Here is a 19,568-nt window from a genome sequence, read left to right on the forward strand (position 1 = left end):
AGGATGACTCAAAACCACCTTACTCCTATGCACAGTTGATAGTACAAGCAATTACAATGGCTCCTGATAAACAACTTACCCTAAATGGGATCTACACACACATCACTAAGAACTATCCATACTACAGGACTGCGGACAAGGGCTGGCAGGTAAGTCCGTCTCGGCTTGCTGTAGATGCTGCTTTTCCTAACCTGGGTGTACATGAGAGAGGCCATTGAGGAGGGAGGGAGTCTCCACTGAGAGGCCTGGTTGTGCCCTGCTCTTTTTGGAGAAGGAGCACAGTTCTTGCTTTGACTTTGGGAAATATGTTTTTTCCTGGGATATATAAAGCCTGGGGGATTTTCATTTCCATTTGTTGAAAATGTTGGGGAATTTTAAACTATAAAGTCCATTCTTTTCTTTCACATTCATCTACCTGTGCTTCTGGAAATATAGGAACTTCATATTTCACAGAGGCTGGCTTTTAAATTGTTTTACCATGCTTATCCTGACTTTGTTTTTAAGAGTATAGCTTTTACACGTGGCCCGTATGTAACACAGAGATGGACAGGCCCAGTTTGAGTTGCAGTTTCCTCCGTTAAGAGCCTCCAGCCTCGGGTTGGGGATTTAGCTCAGTGGTAGAGCACTTGCCTAGGAAGTGCAAGGCCCTGGGTTCAGTCCCCAGCTCCAAAAAAAAAGAACCAAAAAAAAAAAAAAAAAAAAAAAGAGCCTGCAGCCTCTTCACAATGCTGCTGTTCTGGGGCCTGGGGTTCCCTGGAAGGTTGCTGGTGCCGGTAATGGTTTTTGGTTTTTGGTTGTTTGTTTTGAGGTGGGTTTAGTTTCTCTCTTTTTTTATTTATTTATTTTTTCTTTTTGAGAAAGGGTTTCACTCTGTAGCTTTCTGGCATTTCTGAAACACTGTGTAGACCAGGCTAGCCTTGAACTCTTGAGAGGTCTGCTTGGCTCTGGCTCTCAGATACAGGGATTAAAGGTACGCGTCATCACACATGGCTTCTCTGTAACTCTTAAACCATACATTGCACAGGCTTGTCTCTCTGTGTATCTAGGATATATTACCATTTACTGGATGTGTAGGAAACTTTGGGAGTTGAGGGGATTTGGGAAAGGGTAAATTTGCCATGCACAATGTTAAACGACAAAAAACAAAGGAGAGATGTATTTGATTTTTCTTTTAATTCGTAAAATAACCAGTAATGACAGCAGTGTTATTTTGGGGCTTTGATTTGATGAGTAAACATCATTTTTTAAATGTTCAGTTGAGATTATAATATGGGTATGTGAGGGTGATTTTCCTGCCTACTGCAAGGAAAAACATTTAAAATTTAATTTTGTATATACTTTTTATACAAAAACATTTTATACTTTTTATGAATTATTCTGCCTGCTAGGCAGTGATGGCTCACGCCTTTGATACCAGTACTTGGGAGGCAGAAGCAGGTGGATCTCTGTGAGTTCCAGGCCAGTCTGGTGTACCAAGTGAGTGAGTTCTAGGACAGCCAGGGCTCTGTTACACAAAGAAACCCTGCCTCAAAAACAAACGAAAAAATTATTATGCTCTAGAACACTCTATGTCAATCAAGCCTGGCCTTGAAATCACAGAGATCTGCCTGCCTCTCTGTGAGTGCTGGGATTAAAGGCATGTGCTACATATTCTGCTCTAAAAGCCCTTTTTACCTGCAGATGTATAAATGTGTTAAACTAGATCCTTGCTTTTGACTTTTATGACTTTAGTCCTTACCTTCCCACCTTCCCTTCCTGGTAAGCACAGATTGTGCTTAGTAATTCCCCAGGAAGTCACTGGGTTTAGAGAACATGACCATAGTATGTTCTGTGTTGAGGGCCTTATCATACTACAGACTGAATTCCAGCTGTATTGATAAGTTTTTGACCTGTGAAAATAGGCTCTGGGCTAGAGATGTTGCTCCTCAGTAGAATGCCTCTAATGTTCTAGGTTTGACCCTCAGCACTTCCCTGCCCTCCACAGAATGAAGTTTGTGCTTAAAACACTGATGACTTTTAAAGGCCCCAAAGAGCATGACTTTATCCACTCTGTTCCGTGGGTTACCACAGAACACAGCCAGTGTGAGCATGTGAGGACCCGGAAGGTCTAAGGGTGCTCCGTTTTGTTTTTTTAATGTTCAGATGCTGGTGATTTGAAATACCAGTGCCTAGAGGCTTTGAGATGTAGTTTTGAAAGCTTGAGTAAGACTCAAGCTATGTGGTTGTTTATGTTTGTGTGTTTCTGGTATATATTGCCCTGAGGGATTCTGAGCTCATGAGGTTTTCTTGCTAAAGAATGCTGTTAACTCTTTTTTTTTTTTTTTTTTTTTTTTTAACTCAGACATGTTCTCTGTACAGATCAAGGTTCATAAAGATGACTGCGTCTCTCACCTGAGTGTAGAATGTTTCATTCCTGTTGGCTCCAGATAATTTAATGTGAGAGAGACTAACTGTTCTGATATTGATTCATGGACACGCACCACTACTCACCCACCCCCATACAGGGTCTCTCTGTGTAATAGCTCTGGCTATCCTGGAACTTGCTCTGTAGACCAGACTGGCTTTGAACTCAGATCAGCCTGCCCCTATCTCCCAAGTGCTGAGATTAAAGGTGTGCAACACCACTGCCTGGCCCAATGGGTGTGCATGTCTGGCTTGCCCCTGTCCTTGGCTTTGGGATATTGACATTCATTTGGTCTTGTGCTGCCGGGAGAGCTCAGCTGCTTTTCTTCAAGTACCACTTAAATCTACATATCAGACCTTATTTAATCTGACCTTTCTCTGGCTCAAGAGGAAGACTTCTTAACAACAGCTCATTTAAGAAAGTTAGATTTCCAGGGCTGAAGAAATAGATCAGTTGGTTAAAAACAATGAACAATGTTTGCAGGAGGACCTGAATTCCATTTTCAGAATTCATATAAAAAGTCTAGGGTGCTGGGGAGGTGAACGTGGGCCTCTCCATTGAACTTATTGGCCTACTTGGCAAGCTTTAGGCCTGTTGGAGACCCTGTATCAAAAGATACCAGTGTGTTTGGCTCCAAAGGAATGAAACCCAAAGTTGTTTTTTGGCCTGCACATACACATAGGCCACATGCTCAGAGTGGGTTTCCACTGAGTCCTGATCTCTACTAGCAATGTGTTTGGAGGACAGCAGTGTTCTCCCTTCTGATCTCAAATGCCCTGCATCCATAGCATGCCTCTGGGTCTGACTTTTAGGAGATCACAGGGTCTGTGTGTTGAACAGCTATTTTGTAGTTTACAGAGAAAATTCTACCATATAATGGGGCAGTTAGATTGTAGAGAAAGATGGAGTATTTGTTTCTTAGGTTTATATTTTCTGTGGTAGCTTCTCCCCATTTCCTTCTCTATCTAGCAAGTCTCCCTGTGTTGCCTCCGTCAGCCTCAAACTTGAGATACCCCTGCCTCAGCTTCTTGAATAACTAGGGTTACAAACATACTCTCATGCCTGCTTCCAAAGTTTCCAGTGACTCCTTATAGCTCTGCCAACCAGGAGTGGGATGTTTGTTCTACCTTCAAAAAAGTAGGAGAAGGCTGGGCTGTCATCCTGGGAAGGGACTAGAGTGGAAGGCAGTGTACCGAGCCATGGGAACTAAAGCTGGGATGGAGCGTCCTAGCAAGGCTTGGGGTTGAGTCTGGGCTGCTTGAGCTGTTCTTTGTATTTAGCATTGAAGAACTGCAGCCCTCTTTTGTCTTTGAGGAAAGACAAAGGATTACTCTTAAGATTGCATTCATTTGTAAGAGCAGATTGGAGGCACATTTATCTTAGGCTTGCCCATAGTGTGGAGGCCTAAAATAATGATAGAAAAATGGGTGCTTTTCTCTTTATATCTGAACTAAGAAAGTCTTGTTTTCTCCCATTTGTAGAGTGTTGGATGAGATATTACAGGTGTCCGTTTGTGAATTTGACCTCTTACTGTGTGCAGAGTCTCTGGAAGTGGGTGGTTCGGAAGGAGACCCAGACAGGTAGAGGTTTTAATATTCAGAACTGAAAGCAGCAGCCCCTGGACGCTGTTCATGTTGGACAGAAAGCCTAGTCTCTGCTTCCACATTCTCACTGTGCTAATGAAATGCACATTGAGTTGTTTCCATGAACATGTGTGTGTAGCTGAGGTCTGTGAGTGTCTTGATACTGTGGCTTTGTGCTCTGAATGGGACAGAAATCCTCAGTGAAGGAAACAGCTTATCCACAGGAGCTACAAGGATTTCCCTCTTCAGGCATTTCCCTTTTCTCCTTTTGAGTTGATTGACCTGTATCTGAATGATTCAGATTTTGGAATGTTTGCCTGTCTAGAACAAGATATCTTGGGGGAAAGAACCAATTTAAACATGAATCCATTGATTTTCTTTTCTTGTACACATTGCCAGAAGATGATTTTTTCTAAGAAGGTAATATCTAGTGTGCCAATGCCTGATAGCAGCTGGCACACAAGGACAAGTGGCAATTTCCTACCAGGAGCACCATGTTTCCTCAAAGTTTTGGATTTGGGTTTCTGAATCAGGGATGCTGAGCCTGTGTTATCTTTGTTTGGGTTGCTTCTCTTAACATAGAGCCTTTGACTCTGCCTCTCCTCCAAACCTGAAAGGTCTGGGTGCAGCTGGTGAAGGTTTGCCTTCTGTGTTTGATAGAAGGGCACCAAGAATAGCCCCCTTTGATTTCTGGAATTGGAAGAGAGGTTGGTTGTCAGCAGTACCTGATAACAAACATCAAAGCAGTATGTTGGTTTATTCAAGTATTCTAAATCTCAATAAGTCAGACACAGTCAGGCCCCTTCACACCGCCCGTGACATAACTCAGGTCCACAGTCAGAGGCCTTGTCACCTACCTGTGACTAATTGGTTCTGGAACAGTCTCTGGGAATGACTAAAGAAATACTGAACATTCGTTAGATTTCTTAGCTGCCTGTGACGAGTTAGAACTTCAGACCACAGCTGGTTTTATTAGAATGTTAATGGGGAATAGAGAAACTTGAAGCTTTTTGAATATCCCCAAACTTTAAGGTATTACCATTTTGAAACTTTGATTTTTAAATGTACTCAAAGATCTACGATATGAGAGTAGCTGTTAATCTATGACTTTTGTCCTGTGTGTACTCCAGTGTTGTGGCCACAAGTCAGGTGGTCACAAGTCAGGCACAGTCTCAGACCCTTGGAAAACCCGAAGCTGAACTTTTGGAAGAAGAATGATGGCTTAGGAGTTGATTTTTCTCTCCTTCCCCAATGGAATTATTGATTAAGATCAAATAATCACATGGCTGTACCTTGCAAATTCAGAGCCAAGTACTGCACTGGAAGCTGGAGTCACATTTCCTGGTCTTTGCCGGCTAAATAAGAAATGAATACTAAATAAATGCTAAATAGATGCTTTATGCTGTGCTGATGCTCTTTAAGGGGACGGCACATTCTTTCATCAAAAATACAACGTAACAAACATTTTAAAGGGGTGGCTTGTGTCAGCTGTTTGTCTCCAAACAGAAAGAATTGGCAGTGTAGTCTCAACTCCTATCTGGCAGAAGCCAAGGTGGTAGTGACAGCCTGTTCTTACCTGAAAGGAAGCAATGGGAAATGGCAGAGCCTTAACCCTTCTCTCACCCAGGTCCGCCGCACCACCCGAGATTCCCTGAGTTGTGGCCACAGAGGCTACAGCCCAGAGCAGACCACAGGGAGGGATGGGTGTTGAGGCCTCACTGTTGTGTGCAGTTGAGCACCTAGGTTTCTGCTTTACAGGACACAGGCTTGGGCACATCTGCATTTCTCAACAAAGTGAATCCTACGTATGTTTTTATGTTTCATAGAATTCAATCCGCCACAATCTCTCTCTGAACCGTTATTTCATCAAAGTGCCACGTTCCCAGGAAGAACCAGGCAAAGGCTCCTTCTGGAGGATAGATCCTGCCTCCGAGAGCAAGCTGGTAGAGCAGGCTTTTAGGAAAAGACGGCCTAGGGGCGTGCCTTGCTTTAGAACCCCCCTGGGACCACTCTCCTCTAGGTAAGGACACAGGAACCAGAGCACTGTCAATAACACCACTCAGCATGTTGGCAGAGATTCCGTCCAAAAAACAATCTGTGGATGCCCGTACTGTGTTGGGGTGGGGAATGGGAAGGTTGGTTGTGTTTCTGTTTCCTACTGCCTTGTGTTCCACTCTACTGGCTACTGTTGGTTGTTGCCTTGAACTTAATGCATATCTTAAAGTAATTCAACTCCAGTTGGCAAGGTCATGGAGCCACTCGGTAGTTTTCATTTCTTTTGGTATGTTAACAGTTCTTTAAAGTGACTTTGTTTTGTAAACTCAAGATTTCTCCTTTACCTGATTTTAAAACTGGATGCTTCACATTCATTAAGAATGTTTTTAACCTAAAAGAAATGAGGTTACCAGAAGCCTTAAGGCCCCACAGTCTGCTCACTGCCAATTCCTGCTGAATGGCTGCATAGAAACTGCTCTGAGAGGGTAGCAGTCTTCTCATGGAACTGCGCAGCCTCTGGCATGCATGGCATAGCATTGGTACTGTCCATTGAGCCTCACTGGGTCTCCAGCTCAGTCTGTATTTGAGTACAGAGAAAGTCAGATACACAGACCTGTACTCAGTTGGCAGGAAACAGAAATCTTCCCTTTGTAAAGGTTGAATGGACACATCCTTTCTAGGGCATCACTGTAAAAATCCCACTGTCTTCTCTTGGTGACCCAGGAGTGCCCCAGCTTCTCCCAACCATGCTGGAGTGCTGTCTGCTCACTCCAGTGGCGCCCAGACCCCCGAGAGCCTGTCGAGGGAAGGCTCCCCAGCCCCCTTGGAGCCTGAGCCCGGTGCCTCACAGCCCAAACTTGCTGTCATCCAGGAGGCGAGGTTTGCCCAGAGTGCACCAGGTGAGACCACAGGAGAAGTGGTGGCAAGGGAAAGGGGGTGGGGTCAGACAAAGATGCCTGCATTTGGCACTGAAGCAGTGGTAGAGCCCTCGGAAGCTGTACCTGGCACTTGGCACTTTGTGTAAGTATCTTAGTGTTAGGTTTTGGAAACACTGGTGGCACTGGGATTTTTTTTTTTTTCCTTTAAATTGGCATGCGGGTGTGGTAGTATGTGACCATACTATTACCCAAGAGGCTGAGGCAAGGATTATTGTGAGTTTTGGCCAGCCTGGCATATATAATGGAACCCAGTTCCTAAAAAACAAAAAACAAAAAACTAAAAGGAATATTTCTCAACTGCTTCCTTTAAATTAAAAAAAAAAAAAAAAAAAAAAGCCCTTTCCCCACCAAAAGAAGTTAGACACTGATTGGATCAAAATCAAGGCACCGTTTGGATAAAAAATATCAATTTAGCAACCAGATTAATATTTCCTGTTTAGTTGCAAGCCACAATATAGAATAAAAAGTGAAGTTAGAAGATGGGCATTTGATCTCTAGGCTTGATGGCTAGAGAGACCTTGCTTTGCCACCTGTCTGTCTCTGGCTGCTGATGTCCACTTGCTGACAGCAGAAAGGGCAGTGGCTCTGAAAGCCTGTTTCTGAGTTTTGTGCCTCTGTCCACCAGAATGAACGTGCTGGTTCTGGGTGCAGATGAGGCTTTAGGCCTCATGTAGAGCACATTCTTGAAGGAGGAGCCATAGAAAGAGGTATTGTCAGAGTTCAGAGAAAACAGAGTTTGCAGCTCTTAGTAATAGTTATAGATGGGGTTGGGGATTTAGCTCAGCGGTAGAGCGCTTGCCTAGCGAGCGCAAGGCCCTGGGTTCGGTCCCCAGCTCCGGAAAAAAAAAATAGTTATAGATTAACTAATAATTAACTGTAACTAAGTGTCCCTGTTACGGCGCTGCTCTCTGAGCAGAGGGTGGCTCAGTTCAGTTTCTAGTACCCACGTCGTGGTTCAGTTCTAGAGGATTCAGTGCCATCTTCAAACTTCTGTTGGTACCAGGCATATGTACAGTGCACCAAATAATCTTGAGAAAATTTAATAAAACCATATTACATGTCTCTCCTTAGTAATGTCCTGCATTTTAAAGTCTAGTGTTGATGTGCGTAAGAACTTAGTGTGGGAACTTTAAGGTGAAGGAGCCGTGCAAGTTCAGCATTGCTTGTGTTGTCTCCCAACAGGGTCACCTCTCTCTAGTCAGCCCGTCTTAATTACTGTCCAGCGGCAGCTACCCCCGGCCATTAAGCCTGTCACCTATACTGTTGCAACCCCAGTGACCACACCCACCTCTCAGCCACCGGTCGTGCAGACGGTACATGTTGTCCATCAGATACCAGCAGTGGCGGTCACCAGCGTGGCTGGACTGGCCCCAGCAAACACATACACAGTTGCTGGACAAGCTGTGGTCACTCAGGCTGCGGTGCTGGCTCCTAAGACTGAACCACAAGAGAATGGCGACCACAGAGAAGTCAGAGGTGAGCAAGAAAAAAAATCTATTAGCTTCTCATTCTTGATTCAAGACCCATCGGATCATTTGTTCCGCCTGTTTTAATGTGTTCCTTGGGATTTTTGTTGTTTCTTTGCTGGCTTTTTGGGGTTGGCAGTGCTGGAAGTTGAGCCTGGCTCTACATGCATCCTAGAGAAACCCTGTATCACCAGGCTACACCCCTAACCCAGTGTTACTTGGTTTTAAAGAGTTTACTTTTGTTTTTCAATTATGTGTGTGTGCTCCTGTGTGCAGGCATACACGAGTCCAGGTACCCTTGGAGGTTATAGGTGGTGGATCCTCTTGGAGCTAGAGTTACTGACCAACCTGGGTACTGCGAATCAAGCCAGGTCCTCTGTGAGAGTAGGATGTCCTCTGACCCATCGAGGCATCTCTCTTCCATCATTGGTTTTAAACATCGTTTGCAGTACTGAGTGTCAGACCCAGGGCCTTGTAAACGCCAGGCACGCACGCGCTCGCCACTCCTCTGCTGGGCTGTGTCCTGCCTCTCCCCCAGACTTTTCGCTTTTTTTTTTCTCTCCCTTTTTAAAGACACAGTTTCAAGACTGACCTTCTTGTGATCTTGTCCTAGGCTTGGCAGTAGCTGCAGTGGTGGTCGGCCATGGGATGCTCAGTTGGGATTAGGCTTGTGCCATCCTTGCGTGTTTTTGAAACTGTAAATCTCAGCTTTGCAATAGTCAATCATCTCTCTCCCTTTTCTTTTGATTTCAGTGAAAGTAGAACCTGTCCCTGCAATTAGCCCAGCCACATTAGGCGCTGCTAGCCGAATCATCCAGACATCACAGGGCACCCCTGTTCAGACAGTGACCATAGTGCAGCAGGCGCCTTTAGGTCAACACCAGCTTCCAATAAAAACTGTAACGCAAAACGGAACTCATGTGGTACCAATGCCTACAGCAGTGCACAGCCAGGTGAACAATGGTAAGCAGCATTCGTGCATTCCCCATGTCCCTCAGTGGCACTCTGGGGCTGCAATGTGAGCATAGCTCTTAACTCCTAGAAGGGAGTTCCAGGTTGGCTTCTGTTCTGACTTTGCAGTTTTGAAGCCCTGGGTAGTGCAGTGGTGCTGGGGGATTTGGCCAGGGGGCTCCCATTAGAGTAGGGCCTAAAATGTTTCTAGAGGTTTATTTTCATTCATTCATTCATTCATTCATTTATATTTATGTTATGGGCATTCTGCCTGTATATACCTCTGTACACCACTACATCCATTGCCATTTGGGCCAGAAGAGGGCATCAGATCCCCCTGGACTAGAGTTACAGGCAGCTGCCTTGTGGGTGCTGGGGATTGAACGTGGTTCTTCTGTAAGAGCAGCTATCTTTCCAGTCGCTCCCCCAGAAATTTTTACAACATTCCAGATAGACAGATACGGAAATAGGTACCTTCTTTGTCCCCACCGGGGAGCTTGAGGTAGCTGGCTGCGGTGTGTCTGCTGGTAGCGAGCAGAGAGGGATGAACACTGGTGCACAGCTTCCTCTTCCTTAGTCAGTAGGAATAAAAGCTGTGACTGTGAAGGTCAGAGGACAGCTTTGTTGAGTTGGTTCTCTCCTTCCGCCTTTATGTGGGTTCTCGGGATCAAACTCAGGTTGTCCCACGTGGACAGCAAGCACCTTTACATGCTGAACCATTTTATGCTGGCTCATAAAGACAAAGTCAGCTGCACACTAATAAGATGTATGTGCTCAGTTACTGCTACATGAAGAATTAATTAACTCTTGCTTAACATTTGATACGGTAGAACTTAGCTTCACATCTTTCAGAGTTCTTTTTTTTTAAAAACAAAAAAAACCTGGGGCTACAGAGATTGTTGAGTGAAGAGCACTTGCTCTTCCCGAGGTCATGAGTTCAGTTCCCAGCATTTACATCAGACGGCTCACAGCCACCTGTAACTAACTCTAGCTCCAAGGGATCTGACCGCATCTTCTGGCCTCAGCCTCTTCAGGCACCCACATCGTGCACATACAGATTTCCAAGCATGCACATAAACAAAAATAGGTTTAAAAAATTATAAAACCATGTATGGTGCAGTGCATGTGTCATTCGCTGCGTGTATGTGAAGGTCAGAACAACGGTGGAATCTGTTCTTTTTTCCCACCTTTGTGTAGGTTTCTAGAATTGAACTCTAGTGGCCGTTCAGCGGGACAGGCAGCAAATGCCTTTACTCGCTCCGTCATCTCCCTAAGCCTTATAGTTAGACTGTATAGTCACCAATGCCCAGGAGGCACCATTTCTCATAGGACAGAACAGCAGAATGTTCTAATCCCAGTACAGATTTCACTGAGTGAATTTTTTAAATGAAAACCGCTAGCAACTGAAACAGTTTTTAACGTTTCAACAATGCAATGCAAAGAAAGACTAATTTGATATTTAAATACTGGGGAATAATGGTAGAAAAATAGTTTCTTTTTTTTTTTTCCCTCATAATTAAAAGGCAGTGTTACTTTGATGGTAGAATATTTTGTGTATACGTTAAACATTGCATTTCTTAATAAGGATTCATGGGTCTGAGCCAGGACGTTTCCCAAAGCCTTTGTTGACATTACTTGGCATAGTGGCATAAGCAGTGTAAAGTGTTTTGTGTGTTCAAAACCCAGGCTGCTGAACCTCAGATCCATTATGTGTTTGATTTGGGGGTGGGGTGTCATTGCCTATTCAGAACCTTTGTACTGTTGCCATTTTATCAGGGGGAACTTCCATGTTCAGTGTGACTCGGTGTAAAAGGTGTATGACAGAAGACACGTGGCAGAAAGCAGCGCTGTCCTCCACCTTTTGTTGCTGGCCAGTGTTGCCCATAAGCAGCTTGAGGTTTGAGCACTGGAATTGCCACTAAAGCAGCCTCACATTCTTCTAAGGCTGTGCTGTGTAGCGGCATTTTAACTGTGGAGATTTTTGGCTTGTGAATTGTTAGAGATTGAGGAAACTGGAAGCACAGAATGCTGCTCTTAATACTTACTGTTCTGAAATCTCTTTGGAGCCCCATTGATGGAAAATCTCTGGGAAGGAAAACTGTGGCATATGCACAAAATTAGTAAGCAAATGGAAACTAGTGGAAGAGCTCAAGTGTCCTCATTAAACCTGCCTCGTGGAGCAGGATTTGTAACCCCTGAAACCGGAGGTAGGGTTGGTTATGAGCTAACATGAGTGGTGGTCCTCTGAAGTGGACCAGCACTCTGCAAGTTCTCCTAGAGTCTGATTGTGATGCACTTTTAGCTCAGTCAAATCTGGACATCATTGGAGCTGGTGTGTCTTTACAAGAGTATTTTATAGCTAGGACGTGGTTCTGTGACTGAATGCTTGCCTGGCATGTTCCAGGGATTTAATCTCAGCCTCCTAAGTAATTACAGCTGTAGCGTGTAGCATCATGCCTCGCTATAGAAGCTCCAGACCAAGTAAGAGACGTTTACTCAAAATTAAAGCAAAGAAGAGACGAGGGAAGACATGCAGTGATGACCCACACGCATGTGCATGCATGTCTACCTACACGCATGTGCATGTGCATCTAACTACACATGTGTGCATGCATGTCTACCTACACGCGTGTGCATGCACATCTAACTACACACGTGTGCATACGCATCTACTTACATGGGTGCCCCTACCACCTTTATTCAGGTTCTTGTATTGAAAAACCCGATGTGTCTTCCTGGTACCAGAAACTCCTACCCAAGGTCCAGCACTTCCTTCCTGAGGCAGCTGTGTCAGTACGGACACTCCTGACATCCGTGTAGTGGGAAGGGCTAGGTGACTGGTGCCTGGGACTTGGCATCTGCTTAGGAGCTGTCTCTGTCTATATCTGTCAGTCTTCAGCAGTACTGTGAGTTGGATCCTTGGGGTGTGGTCCATCATATAAAGGTACTTGGCACCAAACCCTAGTACCTGGTTTCAATTTCTAGAACTCGTGGAAAGAGAGGACTGACTCATATATTCTGACCTGTACACACTATTCCATGGTACTTAAATGATACGTAATTATAAATATAATAATATATAAACAGACAATGAACAGTAAGTGTCTTTTAAGAATGCCTGGCATGGTAGCGTATGCCTTAATCTCAGTGTTTGCCAAAAGCAGATGTGTCATAGATCCTAAGTCTAGTCGCAGTCTCAAATAAAATAGTACTGAGGACTAACTCAGTTAAGCATGCTGGACTGGCACTATGTATTTATGACCACCTTATTTTTTGTACCTCTGTGTGTTACTTGCCTACATAGTACTTGCAGAGGCCAGAAGTGTTGGAGTCCATGGAATTGGAATTATAGATGGTTATGGACTACCATATGGGTACTAGGAATTGAATTGCAGTCTCCTGGATCAGCAGCCAGTGTCATCTCAGCAACTCTAGAAATTAAGCTTTAGTCAGTCAGTCAGTCAGTTTGTTTTATGGTACTGGGGATTGAACCTTGCACATGCCAGGCAAGAACTATGTCACTGAGCTGTATCCTCATGCAACTTCTTTTTAAAGTTTTTGACAGGGTTTGTGTACCCTGGCTGGCCTAGAACTTGTTATGTAGACCAACTGAGTTTAAACTCAAAACAAACAAACAAACAAACAAAACAGACCCTTTGACTCTGGCTCCTGAGAGCTGGGGTTAAAGGTGTACACCCTAGGCCGTGTTTATGGACATTTTAAGATGAAGGGCTAGAGCTCTGTGTGCCCCCAGACTGTGTGTGGATCCCACAGTCCTACCCAACTTGCTGCTTTTTCTTCCCTGAAGCAGAGGATTATTTTCAGAATGCAGATGTTCCCATGAGGGTCACCTCATAAAGACTGGCCCAGATGGCTGACACCCAATGTTTATGTGTACTAGAGCTCTGCTGTCTGAGTCTCTCACTGCCTGTTGTCCAGCCTGTGTCCTCTACGCTGTACTTGAATACCCTGCTGCTTTCTCTAGCTGAGTTCTCAAAATTATTAATTATAACTTAAACCCCTGTGAGTTAGAGAACTGACTGACTCCTCACCCCTATGAGTTAGAGAACTGACTGACTCCCCATCAGTCCCCTGTCTTGGTCCATTTGTGTTACTGTAATGGTATCTAACACTAGATAAGTCATAATTAGTAAAATGTTACAGTCTCTTAAGGTTGTTGTCTTGGCCAATATCAAGGCACCATCTACTATTGAAGACCTTACTGCTGTAATGTGGCAGAAGGCAGGGTTGCTGGTTATTTTATAATGCATGTAGTCCCTCATAATCTCTAATCTACTGTGAGAACTGTCTTCATGCTGAAGCCACAGCAGTGACATGGTATCTTGAGTTGGTGCTCTACGGACACTTCCCAGATACGTGTATTTGAGTATGTATGTATGTATGTATGTATGTATGTATGTATGTATATTATATATATATATATATATATAATATATATATATATATTTTTGCTAGTTACATTTCTATAGCAGGAGGTGGGAGTGCAGTGAGGACCAGGACAGCAGCTCCTCTTCTCTGCACAGTGCTCCCAGTTTCATAGACTTGGCTTGAATGGGAGGCTTTCCTGCTTATGTTGCATTCAAGTCCTTTTTTTTCCTCGCAGCTCAGGGAGTGGGCAGGGCGGGACTTGTGTGGGAGCCATTTGTAGCAGAAGTGCACAAACTGGAGCTGAAGAAGAACACCTCTGGCATGAGGCTTTGGGGTCGAGATTTGAGTTTCAAGACAGGCTGGAGATAGCTTAGGCCTGAGGATGCTTAGGCCACTTGCCCAGGCCCTGAACACTGTGTCCTGTACACTTTAGGAACAATTGATTAGGCAGCTGGCCACACTTAGCATCAACCACGTTGGGAAGAGCTGAGAAGGGTAGCTAGTGCCTTCTCCATAGCTGCTCAATGACATACATGACTGCCACCAACAGTTGGATATGCCCTTCCCAGATTTTAACATGTTTTCCCAAGTCCCCGTGGCAGCACCCATTGTGTGTACAATGGGGTGGGGATGTGACAGAGCTTGCCTAGCATGCACAAGACCTTGGGTTCTATCCCCCAGCCTTAAAGATGTAATAAAAACAATCAGGCTGAGTGTGGGACAAGAGCAGGGTCTTCTCTGCCTTTGTGGGTATGTTCATCATGTTTACTGGTGCCTGTGGAGCTATAGGGCTCTGCTCTAAAGACTCTGTCAACTTGAAGGGGCTTTGTCCACCTGGGCTGAAGAACAGGGTTCTTTACCTTTATAGGCAGTGAGCTGGTGTGAGGCAGCCAGCATGTTCTTTCTGGGTTGTTCAGCCTGCTGCTTGTTCCCACGGTGACGTGATGACTTACATATCTTAGGAATACCACCTCCTGTGACAAGGATAGCTTAAGCTTGAAAGAACAGTAGCAACCTCCCATTGGCACCTGTATTTTGGAGCTGTCTAGCAGGGCTTAATATAAGTGTATGCAGTTAGGAGAAAAGAGACCTTGCAGGTTGTGGTGGCACGTGCCAGTGATATACAGGAGGATCTCAACTTGAGAAAAAGACCTAAAGTAGTCTGCTTATTTAGATTTACTGTAGTAGGAGGGCTAAGTGGAAACAGGACTCTAATTCACTGAGAGTCTTCAGTCTTGCTCCTCAGTTAATGTGGTGAGGCCCATCTAGGTGGGCAGGTAATTTGCTTTGCTCAGTGTTTATCTTATGTAAACAGTAACTTTGATGGAAACCCTCAGGATTCCCTCAGACAAGGTGGTATGTAAGACCTCCACTGCCTCAGCTAGAAGTTCATCCTTTGGAATAGTCAGGGCTGGGTGTGCTGTTGCACCTTTTAATTCTGGCACTCTGGAGGCAGGGGGTGAGGTGGTTCTCTATGAGTTCCAAAGCCACTCTTTAAAGCAAGACTCTAATAAAAAATGAGGGGAGGGGGTAGGTGAGATGTGGGTATCTATCTCCCAGATACCTCCCCTCCCAAAAAAAAACCTCATTTATTGCATGGGGGCGGGGATGCACATGAAGGTCAGAGAGTAACTTGTGGGAGTCAGTTTTCTCCTTCCACCATGTATGTTCTGAGTATAGAAGTCAAGTTCTCAGGCTTGGCGGCAAGTTCTAAGTTCTTCCTAGTGTAAGCATGCCTTCTTTGTAAACATATGGTTTAGATGAAGAACTGAGAAATGTCTATCCCTCAAACCAGAACATCCTTCTTTGGAGGGAACGGTTGTCTGTCCTGCAGGTGAACAGAAGCCTCGTGCCTTGGCAGTTCTGAGCTCTGAGTAGCTTGTGCTTTTGTAGATGCTACAGAGGATCCTTACTGATGGAGGTTGACCTGTCGCACCTTTCATCCCAGGATCCTCTAGCTTTGACCCTGTAGGTCTGTCCCTGGGATTCTGTACAAGGCTCAGAGGGTTTGGAGTACCGGTGTGGACTGTGTGGTCAGGGGTTTATGCAGTGTCGCGGGGTTCTGATTCACTGTGTCCCTTCAGCAGTGGCAAGTCCTCTCCATATGTTGGCCACCCATGCATCAGCATCGGCATCCCTGCCCACAAAGCGCCAGAATGGTGACCAGGCAGAGCAGCCAGAGCTCAAGAGAGTTAAAGCAGAAGATGGGGAGAGCATTGTCATTGCCCTGAGTGTGGATGCACCACCAGCAGCTGTGAGAGAAAAGGCGATCCAGAACTAGTGTGGGAGGCCTTTTCTTCAGACATCAACTTTGTGGTGCCAAAAGGAGATGCTGCCTCTCACTGAAGCGGGAGCACATCCTCAGTGGGTAAAAGGGCCCTGCGGTTGGACTTCACCTCTCAGCACTGAAAACATGAACCCAGGTGGCCTTAAAACTCCTTAATTTAAAGACATCTTACACTTGAACAGACCCACAACAGCAACCCTGGTTCCAGAGGTGGTGTCTCCGACAGAGCACTCGCTGGGCTGTCGTCTGTGGGCTCAGCTTTTACTACAAGCAAGAACTCCAGGTCCCAAAGGACTGAGTCTCCTGTGAGGACGCAGCACCTGCTACAAGTGGACCTTGCTGGCTTTCCTTTAGGGGACAGAGCCACAGCCACCTGCTGCCCTTATAGGATTTGCTGGCTGTGGCTGAGAGACAAGACAGTATTTTGTTGTCCACATGTGGAATTAGAATACTTGGGGATGTCCTTTCTTTACTAAATAATGGGGTCTTTGACATTTCATATCACTCCATTTCTACTCTGGAAATTTGAGATTCATTTGGGGGAAAGCGCGTCATTCTGTTTGTTTCTGTGGTTTGATTTTAGCCGTGGGATGGTTTGCTCTAGTCTGTCCTGCCTGTGTTTGGGTGGCTCTCCCTTAGGACACCTACTTGCCCGTTTCAGTTTAGAGCAGTTACTTGATGAATTTGACCTACCTTGTGCCATTGTAGAGGGTGGGTGGGCTAAGGCTGCATGGACCCTTGAGGCCAGGGGGCATCGGGATAAGAAACCCTGGGAGCCTTCTAGCCTTCAGGCTGCACGTACCTGCTCTAACTTGCGGGTTTTGTTGTCTGTTTTTTTTTTATGTAGACTTTGTCCTTGGCGTAATTTTCCACTCTAGTAAAACAAGTCTCCTACATATTGTGTATGCTTAAAGCAACAGATCCCTTCCTCTCTCATGAGAAGCAGATCCAGGCCTCTGTCACACCTTTTCAGACCACGGGCATAAATCTCTCTGAGAACCTGGGGAATCTTAGGGTCAGCTCTGACTTCCCACTGGTTATTTGCATGGCACACTCATGTTGGAGAGATGTTGCTGGTTAACTTGAGGGTCTTGGGAATGAGGCCCCATGGCCAAATATCAAGCGTCCAGGCCATTTTCTGATTTTCAAGAGATTTTTCTGACTTTTCAGAATGAAATCCCACACTAATCCTGACTTATGTCATGTAGTAAGTAAAACTGAGAGGGAAGGGTGAGGAGAGGTGGGAGGCCAGCAGCCCAGCCCACACTCAGGATCACCACTCACCTTTCCAGAGCATTCTGGACTTAGAGCTGAGCAACAGGCAGAGGGCGTTAATCTAATTGTTTGTTTTTTTTTCTAATGTCATCATCATAACGTTATTTATTTAAATGTAGTTATTTTGGTATTTAATTTTTTTTAAGAGAGGGGGGGAAACCCTGTATTTTCCGGGTAGAATGAAATGGCTCAGAATGGTATATTTAGGCAATTTTAAACATTATTTACATAAAGACCAAATATGATAAGTCTGTTCTAAGTATTGCTTCACCCACAGTATGGAGCTGTCACAATGTTAATGCAGATGATGCGTGTTGACATGGAGTTACTGCACACAAGCTGGATTTATATAACTCAGCCACTTAAACAATAAAGGTGAGACATCATGTGAGTGAGAACTGTGTGCCACAGCAGTCTGTCTGCCTTTGGACTCGAGCCCCTCAAGCAGCAGTCTGCCTCTTCCATCGTTTTGCAGGTAACCTCGGACTGTCTTATCTCGTAAAGGTTTGCAGTTTGCAAAGTACTTTAAAGTAGTTTGGGTTGTATTGGCCCGGCATGTGCATCCAGGCTATGGTCCTCGGTTAATGTTGCACTAGCAAGAGGCCACCTTAGTCAAGGGTGGGCTCAGGTACCACCAACTGGACACACTGTGTATCTGGAGACGTGTGTGTAGCATGCTTGACCAGGACTTGACCCTATGTGAGGTCTGCAGACTCATTACCTCTGAGCCCCAGACAGACCTTATGGTCTGCAGGATTTTCTTTTGGGGATCATAGAAAAAATTTAAAGATGGAAGGATTTTTTTCTTTAAGGCCACCTTCTCAGTCTCAAGTGAGTGAAGTGTGCTGCTAGGTGCACTCATCTTTTCTCCTTGCTGCTGTATCGGCCTCGATGCTGCTTTGGTGCATAGGAATGTAAAGCTGCCAAGGAGGGCAGAAGCTGAACCGCAGACTCACTGAGTCCCAAACCCAGGTTTTCTTCCCGGTGTTTAAGGCACTGCTTTAGTTCTATGTTCATCTGAGTTCCCAGAAGCCCAGAAGCTGGGCTTATCTGCTTTAGCCTCCCTCAACAGCTATGATGTGGGACATACGATCCTGACACAAGTTGCTTGCAGCAGTTCCCAGGTCCACTGCAGCACCACTGCTGAATGCTTAAGGAGTCTCTCTTTGACCTTTACCAAACTTCTGAGCTCCCTCAGGGACTAGATAACCTCAGCAGTGTTGGCTTGAACCACACAGAACACAAAGGGAAACTCACCTGTGTCCTGGGTACGGTGCATTCCAGAATGTGTGTGGCATAACTTGGTATAGCTATTCCCCACACTGCAGAATGTATTCAGACAGCAGCTGGTCTCCATAAACACCCCACCCCACTTCCCTGTCCTCTGCTGAGGGGCTGGTCAGAGTAGCTGTAGTAGTTCAGAAGGGGTTGGGGAGCATCAGGACTTGGGTTTTCTATGCTGTGTGATACAAGGAGAGAAGTGACAATCGTGAAGTCCAAGCATCTGCAGTTCCAGAGTAAGCAGAGTGCTGATCTGTGTGCAAAGATTTGGAATTTTTAAAAAGTACCAAGTTCCTGAAATTCAATAAAATATTTTTATTAATTTTAATTGAATACAGAGTATCATTGTCTTTTGATAAGCAGATACATCTTTTTAGCCTGTGCTGGGGAAACTTGACCAGGAACACAGATGGGCAGCAGCACAGGCTCCCTCAGAGGTGAGGGCCCAGGGTCTTCATGATGCTATACCTGTAGTCAACTGTGTGGCATCTTGCTGACATTCCATTGTAAGAGTTAAAGTGTTCAAGTTGTGACTGTCTGTCCCCTTTCCCCACACCCGTATGCTTGCTCTTCCACCCAGGGATACTGAAAAGGTGTACACGTGTTGAGGTTCCCAGGATAACACTGACCTGTTGCTATCTTCCAGCTGCTGTCCCAGGCCACCCACACAACCAATAGTAAATATATAGAAACTGCAGGTTGGGGAGGCATGTTCAAAGCCAGAAGAACTTACACAGGGGCCTGACATGCACAGGGGCAGCATCCTGAGAAAGAAAGCATCCCATATAGACAACAGTAAGAACTGCCCATGACGCTCCGGCAAGCAGTGGCATTGGGAACAGGGAAGACACAAAAAAAAGTCTTGCATGTGCAAATATGGTTTGATCCCACCTTAGGTGTGGTAATCCTGTAATCCTAGCAGTCAGAAGGTAGAGTCAAGAAAAACAAATTCAAGGTCATCCTAGACTACACAGCAAGTTTGAAGCCAGTCTGAGCTAT

The 19,568-nt window shown here is 45.2% G+C and overlaps 1 protein-coding gene across 2 annotated transcripts in view; it reads left to right on the forward strand.

Moving 5' to 3' along the window:
• The window catches only part of Foxk2 (forkhead box K2), a 49,928-nt gene extending 31,026 nt beyond the window's left edge, over positions 1-18,902 (forward strand). Inside the window, exons 4-9 of one of the 2 annotated variants that reach the window (NM_001401861.1) lie at positions 3-149; positions 5,814-6,007; positions 6,706-6,881; positions 8,103-8,396; positions 9,140-9,349; positions 15,811-18,902. In NM_001401861.1, coding sequence (NP_001388790.1) covers positions 3-149; positions 5,814-6,007; positions 6,706-6,881; positions 8,103-8,396; positions 9,140-9,349; positions 15,811-16,007 — 1,218 coding nt within the window. In that variant the 3' untranslated portion in view covers positions 16,008-18,902. The remainder of the gene's footprint in view (positions 1-2; positions 150-5,813; positions 6,008-6,705; positions 6,882-8,102; positions 8,397-9,139; positions 9,350-15,810) is intronic. The other variant, NM_001107075.1, reaches the window with a different exon arrangement.
• Positions 18,903-19,568: the final 666 nt, after the last annotated feature.

The sequence above is a fragment of the Rattus norvegicus genome, chromosome 10 (genome assembly GCF_036323735.1).
Source record: "Rattus norvegicus strain BN/NHsdMcwi chromosome 10, GRCr8, whole genome shotgun sequence".
NCBI lineage: Eukaryota > Metazoa > Chordata > Mammalia > Rodentia > Muridae > Rattus > Rattus norvegicus.